We start from the raw sequence: 19,776 nt of genomic DNA, 5'->3' as shown, positions 1-19,776 counted from the left end.
GTTGTGCAGTTATTTAATTTGTTTCATCATCCTTTCTCTCCCATTGGACATAATCGGGGTTCACAGGTGAGCCAGAAAACTACATGTGAATACAAAACAGTCAAAGCAAGTGTAGGGGAAGTTCAGGACCTCCTAGTTTTGCTTGCACGACCCTACCTGCTTATTGGCCTTCAGAACTGTCCGTAAAGTTGCTATCTGCTCGCGTTTTGTACTCAGCAGCGATTTCAGTTTCAGGATCTCTTCCATCAGAACCTCTTTGTCCTTATCGATCATTGGCGCCAGCTCCCGTGCAGCTGCCCTTTGCCGCGACAGCTGCAGCGATCGGTCTACTGCCTTCTGCAGATGTTTTATCTGGTCCCTTATGATAGCATTCAAGTTGTAGATGTTCATGGGCTCTTTTCTGATATCACTAGCGTCGGAGACAGGGGAAGAGGGAGGAGCAGATATTACAGGTGATACCGTGGTGCTGGCTATTTTTGTAGGGCTCTGTTGTGCATTTTCTTTACCAGCCTCCACTTTGTCTTTTGAGGAATGGTCCGGCGAATTTCTCGAGTCAACCGGCGAGGCCATGCCTCTTCGGGCAAGTCGCGGAGACAAAATTCCCCTTGGATCATCTGGTCCCTTCAGGCTTCCACTGCGGGTGACCCTGCTCTGCCTGTAATAGTCCAGCATGACCCTGTTAGGGGTTTCGTTATTACACAAGCAAACATGGTGATAGAGCTGTGCAAGTTCCTCACTAAAAGTTACCAGTTCATCCTGGGCTGTGTTGAGCGTATTATGACCCTCATTTGCCATGTCTGTCAGTGTCTTAATTTCTGTTTCAAAATTTCTTATTTTTTCATTGTATTCTTTGTTCATTTTCTCCAGACAGCTCACCTGCTCATCCAACTCCTGCACGCGGTTTTCGTATTTTGTCTTTTCCTCTGTATATGTCTCCACACACTTGTTGTATTTTTCCTTCAAGCATTTGAGTTCGGCTTTGAGATCAATTACCTCTGTGATCGCTACTTTATACTTGCATTCAAGAATTTCTAGTCCATTTATGTCCACTTCATAATCATGGGTTTCTTCCCCAGACTCCCGCCCTTTCTCGTTTTCCAGGTCAGTCTTTAACTCCTTGTTGACCTGAAGCCTCCTCATTGCATTGACGTGCTCTGTCAGACTGTGAACCCGTTCGTGTTGCTCGGTCAGTGCGCCCTTGGTATGATCCAGTTGTGTCTGTGATTCCTGAAGATTGACCAGGAGGATGGCTTTTTCTCGCTCTACCTGCAGTAAAGGTTAAGTAATAAATTGCAGAAGTTATATTATGGTAAGCACTTTCAGACACATATATATATATTAAGAAATCTCCAGGACACACTTCAAATGAGGACATTCATTCACCTTGGGATAACCAAAGGCGTTGTCTGTGTGCAGCTAGAATTGGAGCCTATCACTTGCAACTTGGGAAAAAAGTTTTGTGACTCAAAGACAAATCTATTTCTAATTTCAGTGCTTTGAGTGGTTTTGTGAAGTGTAGTGCCTGAGTGAGAGAGAGAAACAGAGAGACTGACTGTAGAAACAGCCCCACTGACATGCACAAAGGGGCAAGTTTCTGAAAAGCCCCAATCCTACAGTTAAGATATTAATACTCTTTGACTTCAGAAGGTACCTTGACCTATTTCCAATATTTCTTAGGCTTTCAAACTTCCACTGTGCTGTGCACCTTTTACTTCATTACCTATTCTCATACTTTCTCTTGTTCGTGTCTCTTTTCACAATCTTGCATCCCTGACATATCTCTCCTGTTTCCTCAGTGCCATTTACTACTGTGCTATCTGCAGGCAATAGACCAGAGTGTACTTTTGTTTCAATTGTTGAATTTGTCCACCAAATGTGACCGAGCTTCATACCGCAAGCATCTCTCCTCTGTGGAGGCTTGGAGAATGGATCTAATGGTTGTTTTCTAATTATCTACAATAGGGCAATGCAATCTGCTGAAGTGTCTCATAATCCTACACATCATTAAGAGATGTTTTACTGATATCCCTCAGGTGCCCCATATCTTTTAGTATTCAGAACTAGCAGTCAGACCAGCCGATGTAGAGCCCTTCCAAATGGGGCACTGTGAGTTTCTATTGCAGTGACAGCATGGCTAGGGGCCTGTGGACAGAGTTCTCCATTGAGTTCAGAGCAGAATTTCATGATATCACATCTGCTCTGGAGCTGGGGATATTCCAGCATCCAGAACCATAGTAAAATAATTTTAATGAACTGCTATGGATGTTGGGAAAGCTGAGGAAACAGGATAGATACGTCAGGGATGCAAGATTGTGAAAAGAGACACGAACAAGAGAAAGTATGAGAATAAGTAATGAAGTAAAAAGTGCACAGCACAGTGGAAGTTTGAAAGCCTAAGAAATCTCAAGAACTGCTGTAGTGGCAGCTTTACCCAGATACAAGCAACATTCCGCCTCCATTTAAAGCAGCATTCTCTTGCTAACTCTGGCTAGAGAATGAGAAAGCTGAACCTGGAGCTCTGAGGATGTGGGATAAACTATCAATCATGGGAGCAACCAGCTTCTTTTCAATGGGCTTGATTGACAATGTATCAATGACATCATTAGGCTTGTAGAGCAATGATCAATACAACAGCCCACTTGATCCCACACACAGGAAACAAATCAGTTCAGCACAGATCACTGTATGAATAGTACATCCCTTTACTTTCCACAATGTTCATTACTTTGTGTTACTCAGCCTTGGTGTCCTGTAGCAACAGTATATATTATTGACTGCTTCTGGGACTGATTACTGGTAGTCAGAGTATTATTTACCAGAATTATTATTCCTTATTCATCGTCAATTGAATTTCAGGGAAAAATTGAACAAAGTGATTTGCACAATGACATTTTTTGCTTTTTGACAGAAGTCTTTCAAAAACCAGTCTCTCACGGTGCAGCAATTATTTTTGTTTGATTAGGTGAAATCCTGTGGTAGTGTAATAAGATAAATTAAACTCGTATTGAATCAGCATGCCAGGAGAAATTACTTTGCAAGGGAAGAGTGTGTACATCCAGTGAGATGAGAGCACTGGATTGTCCAATTACTGTTTTAGCACTTGCATTTCTACTTGGATCAATACCAGAATGTATATTGATGACAAGACATCTCAAGAACTGCTGTAGTGGCAGCTTTACCCAGATACAAGCAACATTCCGCCTCCATTTAAAGCAGCATTTCACACTACTCTTTTTTCTGTTGTTTGACTGGGATTTTCATGGGCGGGAAATTGCAAATACCATGTTTCATATTTTGCAGCAACAAATCTAACCAGTGCTCCAGACACTTTCCTGTTGGCTGCTGAAAGTTGTTTGTTCTTAAAGAATGCAGTTATTGCAGAGTTCAGTGAGGGGAAAAAAGACGCTAACTTACATCTTAATTCCAAAGTTGGAATTAATTTAAATACATATTTTCCACTGGCAGGGGGGTCGGTAACCAGAGGACATGGATTTAAGATATTTGGGCAAAAGAACCGGGGTTGAGATGAGGAGAAATATTTTTATGCAGCTAGTTGTTAGGGTCTGGAATGCACTGCCTGAAAGGGTAGTGGAAGCACATTCAATTATAACCTTCAAAAGGGAATTAGATAAATTCTTGAAAAGTAAAACTTTGGAGGGCTATGAGGAAAAAACAGGGGAGTAGGACTAATGAGATTGCTCTTTCAAAGAGCGGGCACACGCACGATGGGCCGAATAGCCTCCTTCTGTGCTGTACGATTTTTTGATTCTATAGCCAAGAAGTGTGAAGCATTACAAAGTTCAGAATAGATGAGGGTCATATATTCACTCTCAAATTTAACAGATCCAAATACAGAGTTTATTGCATGGATACAGGCATTGTATATTAGGTTTACTTTGTGAGTGTTTAAAATCTAAATTTATGTCTCATGCTCAAGGTCTTTAAGAACATAAGAATTAGGAGTAGGACTAAGCCATACGGCCCCTCGAGCCTGCTCCGCCATTGAATAAGATCATGGCTGATCTTCGACCTTAACTCCACTTTCCCGCTCGATCTCCATATCCCTTGATTCCCCTAGAGTCCAAAAATCTATCTATCTCAGCCTTGAATATACTCAAAGACTCAACATCCACAGCCCTCTGGGGCAAAGAATTCCAAAGATTCACCACCCTCTGAGTGAAGAAATTCCTCCTCATCTCAGTCTTAAAAGGCCTTATCCTGAGACTATGCCCCCTAGTTCTAGACTCTCCAGCCAGGGAAAACAATCTCTCAGCAAATACCCTGTCAATCCCCCTCAGAATCTTATATGTTTCAATGAGATCACCTCTCATTCTTCTAAACTCCTGAGAGTATCGGCCCAATCTACTCAATCTCTCCTCATAGGACAAACCTCTCATCCCAGGAATCAATCTAGTGAACCTTAGTTGCACCGCCCCTAAGGCAAGTATATCCTTCCCTAGATAAGGAGACCAAAATTGTACTCCAGGTGTGGTCTCACCAGAGCCCTGTAGAATTGTAACAAGATTTCCTTACTCTTGTACTCCAACCCTCTAGCAATAAAGATCAACTTGCCATTTGCCTTCCTAATTGCTTGTTGTACCTGCATGCTAACTCTGTTTCCTGTACGAGGACACCTAAATCTCTCTGAACACCAACATTTAATAGTTTCTCACCATTAAAAAAAAATTCTGTTTTTCTATTCTTCCTACCAAAGTGGATAACCTCACATTTCCCCACATTATACTCCATCTGCCACCTTATTGCCCACTCACTTAACCTGTCTATATCCCTTTGCAGGCTCTTTGCGTCCTCCTCACATCTTACTTTTCCAACCTAGCTTTGTATCGTCAGCAAACTTGGATACATTGCACTTGGTTCCTTCATCTAAGTCATTAATATAGATTGTAAATAGCTGAGGCCCAAGCACTGCTCCTTGCAGCACCCCACTAGTTACAGCCTGCCAAATGACCCATTTATCTCTTCTCTCGGTTTTCTGTCTGTTAACCTATCCTTTATTCATGCTAATACATTAGCCCCCAAACCAATGTGCCCTTATCTTGCTTAACAACCTTTTATGTGGCACCATATCAAATGCCTTTTGGAAATCCAAATATACTACATCCACTGGTTTCCCTTTATCTACACTGCTAATTACATCCTCAAAAAACTCTTAACAAATTTGTCAAACGCGATTTACCTTTCATAAAACTATGTTGACTCTGCCTAATCATATTATGATTTTCTAAGTGCCCTGTTACCACTTCCTTAATAATGGATTCCAGCATTTTCCCAATGACTGATGTCAGGCTAACTGCCCTGTGGTTCTCTGTTTTCTCTCTCCCTCCTTTCTTGAATTGCGGGGTTACATTTGCTACCTTCCCATCTGCTGGGACCGTTCCTGAATCTAGGAAATTTTGGAAGATCACAACCAATGCATCTACTATCTCTGCAGCCATCTCTTTGAGAACCCCAGGATGTAGGCCATCAAGTCCAGGGGATCTGTTCGCTTTTAGTCCCATTAGTTTCTCAAGTACTTCTTATCTACTGATATTAATTACTTTAAGTTCCTTGCTCTCATTAGACCCTTGGTTCCCCACTAATTTTGGTATACATTTTGTATCTTCTACTGTGAAGACAGATACAAAATATTTGTTTAAAGTCTCTGCCATTTCCTTGTTCCCCAATATAATTTCTCCTGTCTCAGCCTCTAAGGGACCAACGCTTACTTTTGCTGCTCTCTTCCTTTTTACATACTTGTAGAAGCTGTTACAATTTGTTTTTATATTTCTTGCTAATTTACTCTCATTCTATTTTCTCCCTTTTTATCAATTCTTTGGTCATTCTTTGCTAGTTTCTAAAGCCCTCCCAATCCTCAGGCTTACTATTATTCTTTGCAACATTATGAGCCTCTTATTTAATCTAATACAGTTTCTGTTAATTACAGATTTTAAAGTTTGAAGTTAAAATTCAAATGTTAAACTAAATTTCACTTTTTACAGCTAATACTCACCCAGAACTTATTGGAGACTTCCACTCTCTCCAAATTCCCAAGTTCAACACTCTGTTTAAGTGCCTCCATTTAAGACACTCTGTGCAGACCACTCTTTCTAACCAGATAAATAACAATAACTGGTTGAATATTCTATTTATTTCATTAACCTCCATGTTTTAAACTCAAAATCTCCAATGTTTACAGAGAAATTGAAATTTAATGAATATGAACGACCCCTACACTTCAAAGGTAATTTGTTGTGTGAAGCACTTTTAGGTGTTTCAAAGTGATAATGCAAGTATCAAGTGTCAATCATCAAATTGAAGAGATTGTCATTTTAATTTTAAGCATGGAAATTGAGCCACATGTTGTAAAAGAGAAGTTAGTCACCACAAATACTGTTAAACTCAAGTGTTCAAATTATTTGGATTGCTGCTTGTGCAAAGTGCAAATACAACAAGTGGGGAGGGATACTTTTACATCTACAGTATATTTATTTTCAAACCTGTCAAAAATTATTTCAAAACAGCATTAAAGGGCAAGTGTAATCTGCAGAATTTCCCCCAATCCCTACAAATCACTAAGGAAAACGTTTGTTTGCCCAGTGGTGTCTTTCAGTCACCTCTTGCTTATATGCTGGAAAACAAGTGTTTCGATGTAGCTTTGGAGCAGGTACTTTGTATAGACCGTCACCTGGTTCAAAGGCATAAAACACATCAACAACAGAATTCTTTGACAAACCAACAGGAGTAAAGGTACCTATGATGGTTCAATGTGCACTTCTACAGGGGAGGATTAGTCAGTCTCTTTACTACAGCACAAGACCTGACTGATACAAAACTTGCAAAGTGTTGGCATGATACTGAATGACAGATAGTATGCCTCTTTTGAAGCAATAAGAGCTAAAATCAGTGAAAGAGAAAAGTTAAAAAGATAACGGGGGAGAATGAGGAGAAAACAAAAAAGGAGAAAAACAGAAAGAGAAAGCAAGAAAAGCAGGAGGAGAAGATGAAAGAGATCAGGGAGAAGAATGGAGTTCATACCTGTATAAGCTGTTGCTTAAGTTTTTGCATTTCTGAAATGTTGAGTTCACTGAACAGATCAGAGACCAGAGCTGGGTTGTCGTTTTTTCTGGTACTTGATGTTCGGTAATCACCGTTGAGTTTTACCAAAGAGCCATGGATGTGTCCATTCACTTTGTCATCATTGTTGGGCTCATTGCCATCCTCTGAGAATTTTAGCCCATCAACTGCGATGTTTATGTGGTTGTTGTACATGCTGTCACTCAGGTTGATATATTGCGAGAGCTCCTTGCGTAAGTTGTTCTTTTGCTCACGCTCATTCTTTAATGTCTCCAGAGCTTCCTCCAACTGATGTTCGGCAATCTCCTTTAACCGGATGGCATCTTCCAGCTGGCTGTTGAGCAGCACCGTCTCCTCCTCCAGACGTTTAATCTCATGTTTGAGGCCTTCATATTCTACCTGATTGGACAGAATACAAACGTTTAGCTCTTTGCAAATGTATTCTAATTTTGCCATTAATCTACATAGTTCTTTATGAGCACTTTATCCTTTAGCTGCTTAAAGGCACTCGAGTATTCACTTGATGCTGGTGAAACTGTTGAGGTTTCCACAACACACAAGACATCATACCTACAAGCAGCAGGTACTGCCAGGCAGGCAGAAGCTGAGCTGGCTATCAAACCAAGGTCATCAGCTTAACAGGGGTACGGGCATGCACCAAATCGTCAGAATGCTGACAAGCTCATCAGCCATATGATCACGTTAAGCTGGTCCTGGTTCGCCAGCGGCAGGCGCACAGTTCAGTTCCCAGAGCTTTGGTCCTTCCATGTAAAAGTGTGCATGTAGTTTAAAGTTTTGTTAGTAGCAGTGGAGGTGGTGCTGGAGCCAATGAAATTGGTGGAAGCACATGGTATTCAGGTTCTGCATTGATTTTCAGGAGGCCTAAAAGTACTTTCTACAGTAATTCAATTGTTCACTAGTACATGACTAAGGTTATTAACATGAAATATCTCAACTAGACCGGTAGTATTTGGTGAATAGTTATAACAGTGGTGGAAGCCATATCCAAGGTGTGAATGTGCTGTCATTGGTTTTTACTCTGTTATAATGTAATTTTGTAGAAGTCAACATAACTCCAGAAAGGGAAGGGTTATTATTTAAGATTATATTGATGCAGATGGGGCCTGACCAAAGATTTGCACATTGCGAACTCTTTTGTTTTGTACTTTTGCCTTCCACAAAGGCAACCCCGGACTTTGTTTGCCTTCCCCCCCCCCGCCCAGAAAAGACACAGCTTGCAGTGGGTTTATGGTTTTGTGGATTTATCACTATCACCCTTTTGATCTCTTTCCTGAACTTTGGCATCATCTGTACACTTGGTGGACTTGCTTCTGTAACTCTCAGCCAAGTCAGGAATATAAATATATACCAGCCTGAAATGTTCCTGTTTACAGCCACCCCGTTTGATGTTTTGAAACCAATTATCTACCCAGCAGCCTACCTTACCTCTTATTCCATGATTTCTTACCTTTGCTGTTAATCACTGCTGTGGAACCTTAGGAAAAGCTTTTGAAAATTCCAACTATATTTACCTTCCATGCTAAAAATTGGTTGCCCAATAGACCTCTCAAAATTGTTTCCAAGATTTTCCCTACCACAAATGTTAAACTTAGTGGGTATGCAGTTTCCAGGTATGTTTCCTGATCCTCTGTAAAGTAATATAGAGTTATGTTGGCCACTTTCCAATCCTTAGGAATCTCTCCTGTATTTAGTAAACTTACTACAATGTCAGATACAACTTGACTAATTGCAGTCCCCCTCTCCTTTAAGGTTGTGGATACAAACTCTCTGGACCAGGCAGTTTGGTTATTTTAAGAGAGTCGGATCTTTTCATAGCCATATCCAGTTATTTTATGCGTATCTGATCTTTTCATATCCATATCCATTCCTATGTTCATGCTGAGGCTAAATCAGAAAATCTGGAAAAACATGCCCGCTCTGTCAGCATCTTAAAAGAGAAAGGACAATTTTGTGCAGAGAACTTTATTTTCAGAACTCAGAGTTTCTCTACCCAAAACAATGACTTTTCTTTTCTCTTTTCAGATGCTGACAGACCTGCTGTGCATTTCCAACATTTTCCATTTTATTTCAGAAGGTGGCAAGCTCCCACATCAGTGTTTTCAGGACAGAAGGAGAGAAGACGATTGGTTGGAAGGGAGAAAGAATCAAAAATGACAGTTTAATGCATTTGTTTTGGTGAATTGTTGCCACCATTCTTGATGAAATAATCCCCAAAAAGTGATTTCTTCCCCCATTAGCGTTGTGTGTGACATTCACCAATCCACAGCATACTTCTGTTTTTTTTTAAATGTTAGCTTGCTGTCATCTAGAATATAAACATTTTTTTAAAATTCTTTGGAAAAGTAAACAAAAATAATGGATTGGCATGTACACTGAGCATCATGGGAATACAAGAAGACTGGGAACCAAATTGTGCGCAACGCCAAGCCTCTGCCAGAAGGGGCACTGACCCTCCCATTGTGCTGTACTTGACAATCCCACCAGCAGATACCTCGTATCTTAAATAAAGTTAACCCATCTGAAATAGTCATGCAGAACACAAAAGTATAAAGCCTGCTTCGTAGTTACAGGAGCTGATTATTTTCAGAAACCTGATAAGCTGCTGCTTCTATGCATATGAACAGAATCAGCCAATAAATAAAAATATTCATTCATTAATTTAAAAAAAACATAACTTGAGAAATGATTGCATGAATAACATTCAAAAATCATGAAGTTTTCTTTTACCCCCCCCCCCCCCGCAAGGAGAAAGATTAGTTACCTTTAGTTTGCGGTGCACAAAATACAACTAAAGCAGATGATTAGCAGACTAATTGACAGTTTAGGGTTACCTCAGGGGGAGTCCTGCTGCAGTGAGGGGCTGCAGCATTCTCAACATTTTCCAACATCTGCTCTGTGCTTACGTGGACCCGACTCTCTTTCACTTCTTAAGAGAAAGCTCATTATTTTTCCAAGGGTGAGAAAAATGGGAGTAACCCTGAGTACATTAACCTTCAGAGAACATAATTTCCATTTTTGTTCAAATAAATTAATTTGCTTAGAAAGCACTTTTTCAGAAATGAAGCTGAGCAATCCGTTATGGAACAATCATTATATCAGCAGTTGATGTAAAAGAGCAGCAACCTCTTAATAGTGAAGGAGTACATTTTCAGTCGAAGATGTCCATCCCTACTCGCCACAAAAGGGGGCAAAAGAAGGAGGAATGTTGGGTGGAAGAGGGAGGGAGGGACTCATCCAAGATAATAGGAATATTGCCAGGAGGAGGTGGAGTCACAGACCATCAGCTTAAAGAAAGGGGCAGCAAGACCTCGGAATCCAGCAGTGTGGGTCAACTAGCGAAGCCGTGTGGGTGATAGGACATTGTGGACACTCACCAGAATAACAGAATCTTATATCTGAATTATTGCTCATGTAAACATTATGTTTGCTGATATTAAATATCCAAATATACTTTCTATGTCAAAGAAACATGATTGGCCCCAGGGAAGGAGGAAAACAGGGACAGATTGTGTGGTTACACTGCACTACTGCTGGGGATATCATAAGTATTGCTGCCAAGTCATGCGTTTTCAGCTGGTTTATAATCTCTTCGTCAAGTAATGAATTGGGGGGGGGGTGTGGTGTGTGAGGGGAGGGTGACAGCAAATGTTGCCGTATATCTGGACCTTGTTGCTATTACAGCGATGTATTCATAATGGTTAAGATGGTATTGGATAGACCAAGGGCTTTAAAAAAAATAATTGTGTTAATATTTCTTGTTTTAAATTTTCTAGACTTCAGCCCAACCATAATCAGGCACATTGCAATACTGCACTAGTCACATTTTACAACCACACTGGGGAAGAATGGGGTACCAATGGTGCCCGTAAGTTCAGGCACCTGCGCCTGCACTTATTTCACTTTCCAATCCCCAAGTACCTATTTTAAAAAAAGTTACAAATATTTCTACATTTTTAAAGAATGGATTGAAAGATATATGTGTGCATTTTTTCCATTTAAATTAGGTGGAAGCATTTCATTACATTGCACGATTGTTGTCACTGAGGAACAGTAGTGATGGTGCAAAGTCACTGGTGTGGGACTTGCACCACTGTATCACAACAAATGTTAAAAGGCAGACGGGTGTGGTGCTTCAATGAACTGTACCATGGAGTGGTGAGATTAGTATATACATAGAGTTCCTGGTTAAGCAGAGACACTCAACAGAAGCAGCATGGGAACAAATAATTGGTGGGTTACTCCTGACAATTCTAACACAATTGGAGTTACAACTACCTGGGAGCAGGTAGTCTGACTATGCTCCTGGCTGGTGAAAGGTTCAAGGCACAGTTACCTAAAGAGAGGAGATGGATTTAATTCTCCCAACTCTTTTAAAAGAGCCTGGGGTTGTTTCGACTTTAGACGATAGGGTAAAATGCACAATATCGGCTTGGCTACCAGTTAAACCCCTGCCCAATTTTCATTTCCATTGAAGTCAACGTAAAGGAATAATCAGGAGAAGTATTTCAATGGGGTGGCTGAGCCGATATCGCACGTTTTTCACTATCGTCTAAAGTCAAAATTACCCCCACCCCCACGATTCTCTGAAAGTATCAGTGCAGGTAGATAAAGCCTTAAAAAGGCTAACAGAATTTTGGGTTTTATAAATACAGGAAACTCTTTGGTATCCGGCACCGACGGGACCGGGATGGTGCTGGTTGATTAAAAATTCCGGATGACGGAGAGGGTTATCTACCGAGGCTATTGTTAACAAACAAAAATAAAAAAATCAAGAAATGTGCAGTATACAGTAATTGGACTTCCGACAGCGCCAAGAAGCCGAGTAGTGGCAGTTTGGAGAACTACCCCCACTGACTAACTCGGCCACCGCAGGAGACTCGGACTCGGCAACATTGCCGGTTATTGAGGTGTTGTTTTCGGAGTATGAATTTTGCTGGTTAATAGAGAATTCCAGATATTTAGGTGCCGTTTAAACGAGAGTTTCATGGTAGAAGTAGAACTGACACCTTCCTTTGGGCTGTTTAAAAAATACTGCAAGTCAGATTTCAGCACTTTGGAGAGGTCACTGCAGCATGTGATCTTTTGCTGAATGTTCCACTTCTGGATCTACTTATATCCTTTCACCAAACTAATCCCTACAAATAATTCACATCTCAATCATCATCCATCAGCCTCAAGTGAAGGGCAAGCCCCCTCCCATAGCAACATAAGAGAAGCACATTGCATAATCTAACAATAGCCTTCTGCTCTAGTGTTATCACTCACACTTTTTCCCATGGAGAGATAGAGTGCAATGACCTGCATCAGAAGAGATGTAATTAGGAATTCAAAAAAAAGATGCATATTTCATACACAATACAAAAAGAAAAGGTAACAAGACCACAAACACATTTAAAGAGGATGACAGCACATCTCACAGTGATGGTATTCTCTCTACACAGACAGTTCATATTCTCCAGCTCTACCACATATAGCATTAAGATTGTCTCTTTGGGTAAAGCCACCTCTTCTCAATCATCCAGTTTTCACAAGTTGTTGGGTAACAATAGCATCAGGGTAGAGCAGTTGTTCACTATTTTGTCATCAAAAATCAGGGAATTTGTCCAGAGCGAAATGATAAATTATTGATTCAAATTTAATGACAAAAATGGCTGCTTGCATTTACACAGTGTTAATAAACCACCAAAATTAATGGAATAAAGTTGTCAGAGATTAGTCACAATGTCTTTCTGGCCTTATCTATGCCCCAGAAATAAATCAATATTTTGAGGAATCTTTGAAAGCAAAAAAAAAACAGCAGACATCGAAACAACAATTACATGTAAAATGGGGCTAGAACAATGATTTCTCCAATTTATCGACCAGATTTGGCATGGTCAATAAAATATCTGACACGATCAATTTCATGTAAATTGGGTAAATGCGTGAGTTTCGGCGCACGATGGAGGAGGTTACAGTACTAGTATTCTCAAACGGTGTTAAAATTGTATAACAAAATGAGCACTGGTCCAACGTCTTCCCCTGATTTCTATCGTTACTTGTTTTGCAATATCAGTTGAAATTCACTGGCGTACATGGAAGTTGACAGTGAAAAATGTAATACTGTATATCTGCAATGTATAATGTCAAAGCTCCTGGTAATTAGAGCAAAAAATCATTTTTACCAGTATTTTTATTTACAAAATTATTCCACGTGTTTTCTTATTTTTTGCCTCCTGTCCCATTTCATGTTTATTCCCCCTCCATCTATTCAGGTTCCTCCAGTGCTAAGCACCATTCTTAGTCAAAAAGGACAGGGAGGCAACCTGCTCCTTCTCCCCGCCAACCACCAGCCCCTGCCTCCCCCCGCCCTCCCTCCCACTGTCACTGGGTGCTAGGAGGTCAGCAACAGCATCCCTGTTGACTCACGTGACATTTTATTCCTCTCGGTCTGGGAAAATATGTCACAACCAGCGCCTGTTTCAGCCCTGGAAGTTAGGCTGAGATTGGGAGAGTGTGTGTGTGGACCTGCCTTTTAATATTTCACTGTGAAGTGCATTCAAAAACCAACCCACTGTGCCTCATCGATGCCGCCTCAGTTTAATTCATTTTATCAAGTCCAATGTTACAATATTTTGGCATGCTACACACTAGCCTGATGAACTCCGCCTCAGCAATCCCAATACTGAAAATAAACAATGTGCACCCCATTCTTTGTTCAGTGCTAAATGTATTGTAAGCATCTCAGGTGCACAACTGTAGAGAAATTTGTAGTGAATAGGAGGATAATTGACTTTGAAATTCACCATTGAGACTTTGGGGTTGAAATTGGTCTTTGGCAGTGGCACGAAGCATGTGATAGCAAATCGCCAGTTTGTTTTACTGATTGACTTTAATGGAAAAGAAAATCCTCGACTGCCTGTTTTGCTCTACCGTCGAGGACTAATTTCACCCCCTTTATTCTTTAAAGGCATTCAATTTTCCATCTTTCCCTCTCTCGATCTCTTCGCATCCAGTGCCATTCAAGAGGTGGCCCCTGTTTAGATTTCAGTATAACAGGTAACTAGGATTAAAAGCTAGCCAGGGTGAGCACTGCCAGCTGATAGTCCCGACCTCCATGTGCTAGGCACTCCCTGTGATAGCAGAGCTGAGATTTGAAATGTAATTAGATGTAGAATGGCAGATGTGAACGTGCATCTTACTCCTCCAGCACACAATGGGCTTGACAATGCACAGCATCGCTATGGAGAGATTAAAATAGATATCAAATTTCTCTGTGCCATGTCTTATTCAATTGCACTCATATTTTTGCAAACTACTACCCCATCTCCAACCTCCCATTACCTCCAAAGTTCTTGAAGATGTCATCACCCAGATTTCTCCCGCAACTTTCTATTTGGATCCCTCCAATCAGGTATTCACCACTCCCATAGCGCCAAATCAACCTTAATCAAAGTCGTGAATGCATTCTCTGTGACTGTGAGGGTGGTGCATTATCCCTCCTCAACCTCTCTGCAGCCTTTAACACAGTCAATTACACCATCCTCCTCCAATGCCGCTTCTCTTCTATCTAACTTGCCAAGACGCCCCTTGCTTGGTTTCACTCTTACCTATCTAACCATAGCCAGAGCATCTCCACCACCCCTACCATCTTCTCCTCTTCATACCAGCCCTTGGCAACATCATCTGCAGACATGGGGTGAACCTCCACATCGACGCTGATGACACCCAGCTCTACCTCTCTCGACCCCTTTATTACCTCTGTCCTGTCAAACTGCTTGTCTAACATCCAGTCTTGAGGAGCAGCAATTTCCTTCAATTTAACACTGGGAAGACTGTAGCCGTGGTCTTTGGGCCCCGGCACAAACTCCGCACACTCACCTTCAACTCCATCCTCCTCTCTGGCCTCTATCGTAGACTGAGCCAGGCTGTTTGTAACCTCAGCATCCAATTCAACCCTAAGCTGAACTTCTGACCCTGTATCTTCTCCAACACAAAATCTGCTTCTTTCCACCTAAGTAACATTGCCTCCCTCCACTTCTATCTCAGCCTATCAGGTGCTAAAATCCTCATTTGTGCCTCTGTCACCTCAAGTCTCAACTATTCCAATGCTCTGCTGGCTGGCCTCCTATTCTCCACCTGTCATCAACTTAAGCTCATTGAACACTCTGCTGCCTGATTTCAATCTCATACTAAATCCCGCTTGCACATCACTCCTGATCCCGTAAATTTTAAATTTTCATCCTCAAATTGTAGTCCTTGCATGCCCTCACCCATCCCCGTCTCTGAAACACTGCCCCCACACCCCTCCTCACCCCAGAACTCTCCATTCCTCTTAATCTGGCCTCATGCATGCATTTCGTCCCTTCACCCCATCATTTACAGCCATGTATTTAACCATCCCTTTGCACCTTTGCTCTTTTCTATCTCTGTAACCTCCACCAGCCCTACAAATCTCCCTAAAATCTCTGTTCCTCTGACTCTGGCTTTATGTGCATTCTCCCCATCATTGGTGACTGCGTCTTCAACCATGCACCATGCTCTGCAATTCCCCACCCCAAACCCCCCCATCGCCACCTTCCTCTCCTCCGCAATTCCCCACCCCAAACCCCCCCATCGCCACCTTCCTCTCCTCCTTTAAGACCCGCCTTAAAACCCACCTTTTTAAACAAGCTTTTGCCCCCCTCCCAATAACTCCACCTTTGGATCAGTGTTCATTTTTTCCTCACACCTCTTTGGACTCCCAAATCTAGAGACCCCTGGATGTTAAGAGGCATACAGGGTAGGATAAGGCATAAAAGGGAAGCTTATGTCAGATACCGAGAGTTAAATACTGCAGAAAGCCTTCAGGAGTATAGAAAGTGCAGTGGTGACATCAAGAAGGAAATTAGGAAAGCAAAGAGAGGGCATGAAAAAATATTGGCAAGTAAAATCAAGGAAAACCCAAAGATATTTTATAAATACATGAACAAGAGGATAACTAAAGAAAGAGTAGGACCTATTAGAGACCAAAAAGGAAGCTTGTGTGTGGAGGCGGAAGACATAGGTATGGTTCTGAATGAATACTTTGCATCTGTCTTCACAAAAGAGAGGAACGATGCAGACATTGTAGTTAAGGAGGAGGAGTGTGAAATATTAGATGAGATAAACATAGTGAGAGAAGAAGTATTAAGGGGTTCAGCATCTTTGAAAGTAGATAAATCGCTAGGCCCGGATGAAATATATCCCAGGCTGTTAAGAGAAGCAAGGGAGGAACTAGCAGAGGCTCTGACCATTATTTTTCAATCATCTCTGGCTACATGTGTGGTGCCATAGAACTGGAGGACTGCTAACGTTGTACCGTTGTTTAAAAGGGGAGAAAGGGATAGACTGAGTAATTACAGGCCAGTCAGCCTAACCTCGGTGGTGGGAAGATTATTGGAAAAAATTCTGAGGGACAGTATTAATCATTTAGAAAGGCACGGATTAAGCAAGGACAGTCAGCATGGATTTGTTAAGGGAAGGTCGTGTCTGACTAACTTGATTGAATTTTTTGAGGCGGTAACAAGGAGGGTTGATGAGCATAGTGCGTTTGATGAAGTCGACATGGATTTTAGCAAGGCTTTTGACAAGGTCCCACATGGCAGACTGGTCAGAAAAGTAAAAGCCCATGGGATCCAAGGGAAAGTGTCAAGTTGGATCCAAAAATCGCTCAGTGGCAAGAAGCAAAGGGTAATGGTTGACAGGTGTTTTTGTGACTGGAAAGCAGTTTCCAGTGGGGTTCTGCAGAGCTCAGTACTAGGTCCCTTGCTTTTTGTGGTATATCTCAATGATTTAGACTTCAATGTAGGGGGCATGATTAAGAAGTTTGCAGATGATACAAAAATTGGCTGTGTGGTTGATAATGAGGAAGAAAGCTGTAGACTGCAGGAAGATATCAATGGACTGGTCAGGTGGGCAGAAAAGTGGCAGATGGAATTCAATCTGAAGGAATGTGAGGTAATGCATTTGGGGAGGGCTAACAAGGCAAGGGAATACACAATAAATGGTAGGATACTGAGAAGTGTAGAGGAACAGAGGGGCCTTGGAGTGCATGTCCACAGACCCCTGAAGGTAGCAGGACCGGTAGATAAGGTGGTTAAGAAGGCATATGGGATACTTTCCCTGATTAGCCGAGGCAGAGACTATAACAGCAGGGAGGTTATGCTAGAACTGTATAAAAGACTAGCTAGGCCACAGGTAGAGTACTGTTTATAGTTCTGGTCACCACATTACAGGATAGATGTGATTGCACTAGAGAGGGCACAGAGGAGATTTACGAGGATGTTGCCAGGACTGGAGAATTTTAGCTATGAGGAAAAATTGGATAGGCTGGGGTTGTTTTCTTTGCAACAGAGGAGGCTGAGGGGAGGCTTGATTGAGATGTATAAAATTATAAAGGGCCTAGATAGAGTGGATAGGAAGGACCTATTTCCCCTAGCAGAGAGGTCAATAACCAGGGGGCATAGATTTAAAATAATTGATAGAAGGATTAGAGGGGAGTTGAGGTGAACTTTTTTCACCCAGAGGGTGGTGGGGGTTTGGAACTCACTGCCTGAAAGGGTGATAGAGGCAGAAACCCTTATCACATTTAAAAAGTACTTGGATATGCACCTGAAGTGCTGTAACCTACAGGGCTACGGACCAAGAGCTGGAAAGTGGGATTAGGCTGGATAACTCTTTCAGCCGGCACAGACACAATGGGTTGAATGGCCTCCTTCTGTGCCATAAATTTCCATGATTCTATGATAAATGTCTTGTTTTTCTACATTAATATATAAATGCAAGTTGTTGATGTATCACAAGGTGATCATAAGGTTGCTTCCCCCTTCTCTTCTACCAGTGCTCTAACCTCAAGCAGAATACAACTGATCATGCGTCCAAGCCCACAAGTTGAGAAGAGATCATGAGCAATTAAAATGCTTCACCTCTTCCATTTTGTTCCTTTTATGCATTTTAGTCAGCAGGAGGTTAATGTTTACCGTTAGAATCATTGAAGTATCCCACGTGATTCTAATGTTCACCAACAGCTAGGGTTGCCAATCCTCCCGGATTATCCTGGAGTCTTCTGGAATGAAGGATTAATCTCCCGGCCATTCTTGCGAGCAATCCGGGAGAACAATCATAGGGACATTTTCTTCTCTAGTTTCGCTCTGGCCAGATTCACAAACAGCAGGGCCGCAACGAGCAGAGGGTGCAATGTGACCCTGGCGCACGCGCACTCTGGTAAAACCACGCGATGAATAGAACGGTTTCTGGAGCACAGTGGATTGTGTGTATTGTAGCTGCCATTATTGGATGATTGGCATATTGGGTGATTCATGCGGGAATGTGGGGGCAAGGCAGTTGGAGGCAGGAGGACATGTGATGAAATCTCCCGGAATACGGTCCAACCAGAGTTGGCAACCCTACTGACAGCCGTGAAGAACAGCCCAATATGATCATTGGGTAACCATGCTCTTTATTCTGGCAAGAATCACCTAAACGCTGCAGCACCTCACTTAATCTGGGTGGGCATCACTTCATTTATTCACATGCAAGTAGAGGCTAAATTACAGGAGCCAGGAAGAGGGACTGGAAAATCAGAAGTCTGCATTTTAAGTCCACAAATCCCACATTGATTAATTGTAAGACAGTAGCTTTAGAAGGCAGCATGCAAGGAACAAAACACTACCCAAAAATTCTTTGTCTCAAAAGTGTGGATAAAAAACACAAAATATGGGATGCAGCAGTTTTTGGTTTAAAGGGACTTTTGAAAACAGTTCTTCCTGGGCTTTGGTTTTAACTAATCCTTCAAGTTCTACAATTCTGCTTGCATCCAGATGTGCAAGACTTGAACTTCCAGGTACCGGCATCAATAGCTTGGGTCTCCCCAATATATAAGCAGCTTAAGTGGAAAAGACATTGACATTTGTAACAGCTTGTTCATTGTTGTGTTAACGGTATGCCAGGCTGATTCCGAATCCCATTACCCTAATGTCACTGCCCCACCTTACAGGGTTGTATTGCGATTAACATCCACTCAAACACTGCTTAACTGACCACACTCATTTGTTTATGGCCCACTCCCCATTCACGCATCAAAAATCATTCAGCAAGCACAGTCATTGTGATTACTGTCAAAGTGGGAATGGGAGCAAGAGTTCTAGAAAGTTCCAAAACTCATTTCCACAGAAAAGTCTTCCTTTTTGATCCTACTTCTTATTTTCTCTGATTGTTTTTGTTTTTAAAAAATAATTCTGTTTCTCTCCCATTTTTCTTCCCTTGCAGACTGCCTGCAGCCAGGCCTCCTCCCCTAACCTGGAGGTGGGGGGTGGGGGGGGGGATAAACCATGAACCTCAGTGATCAGGTAGCAGGACTTATGGGAGAAGGGGAGGGTAAGCCAGACCATGTCGGTTTTTACTCCCTCTTCCTCTGCCACTGTTACGGTAGAATTCTGGACCAAACTGTTTCAACTACTTCTTAAATTAATTGGGCGTCCACTTAGTTTCCACTCAGACATTTTACCCCTATTAGCGCCAAACAATCAAAAGGATATAGATTTCTAACAGAAACCATTTTCGGCACCTCATTAGTCAAAAATATTAACCTTTAATGTTCATGTCACACCATTTATTGCAATAACTGTGCAAAGTTTCTGTTCATCCAGTAGAGTAAGGGTTAGATTAATAATTCCATAAAAG

At 41.7% G+C, this 19,776-nt stretch overlaps 1 protein-coding gene across 2 annotated transcripts in view; it reads right to left on the bottom strand.

Annotated features, from left to right (window-relative positions):
* LOC147106084 (protein bicaudal D homolog 1-like) overlaps positions 1-19,776 on the bottom strand; it is a 356,969-nt gene that overhangs the window by 55,554 nt on the left and 281,639 nt on the right. For both annotated transcript variants that reach the window (XM_086008841.1, XM_086008842.1), the window contains exons 4-5: positions 7,036-7,473; positions 157-1,266 (exon numbers count right to left, since the gene is read on the bottom strand). In XM_086008841.1, the coding sequence (XP_085864967.1) occupies positions 157-1,266; positions 7,036-7,473 (1,548 nt within the window). The remainder of the gene's footprint in view (positions 1-156; positions 1,267-7,035; positions 7,474-19,776) is intronic.

The sequence above is a fragment of the Somniosus microcephalus genome, chromosome 16, assembly GCF_052327205.1.
Source record: "Somniosus microcephalus isolate GS21.2 chromosome 16, FLI_Smic_1.0, whole genome shotgun sequence".
In the NCBI taxonomy this organism is placed as follows: Eukaryota; Metazoa; Chordata; class Chondrichthyes; order Squaliformes; family Somniosidae; genus Somniosus; species Somniosus microcephalus.
The sequence above is the reverse complement of the archived record's forward strand: the minus strand, read 5'-3'. Positions and strand labels throughout refer to the sequence as shown.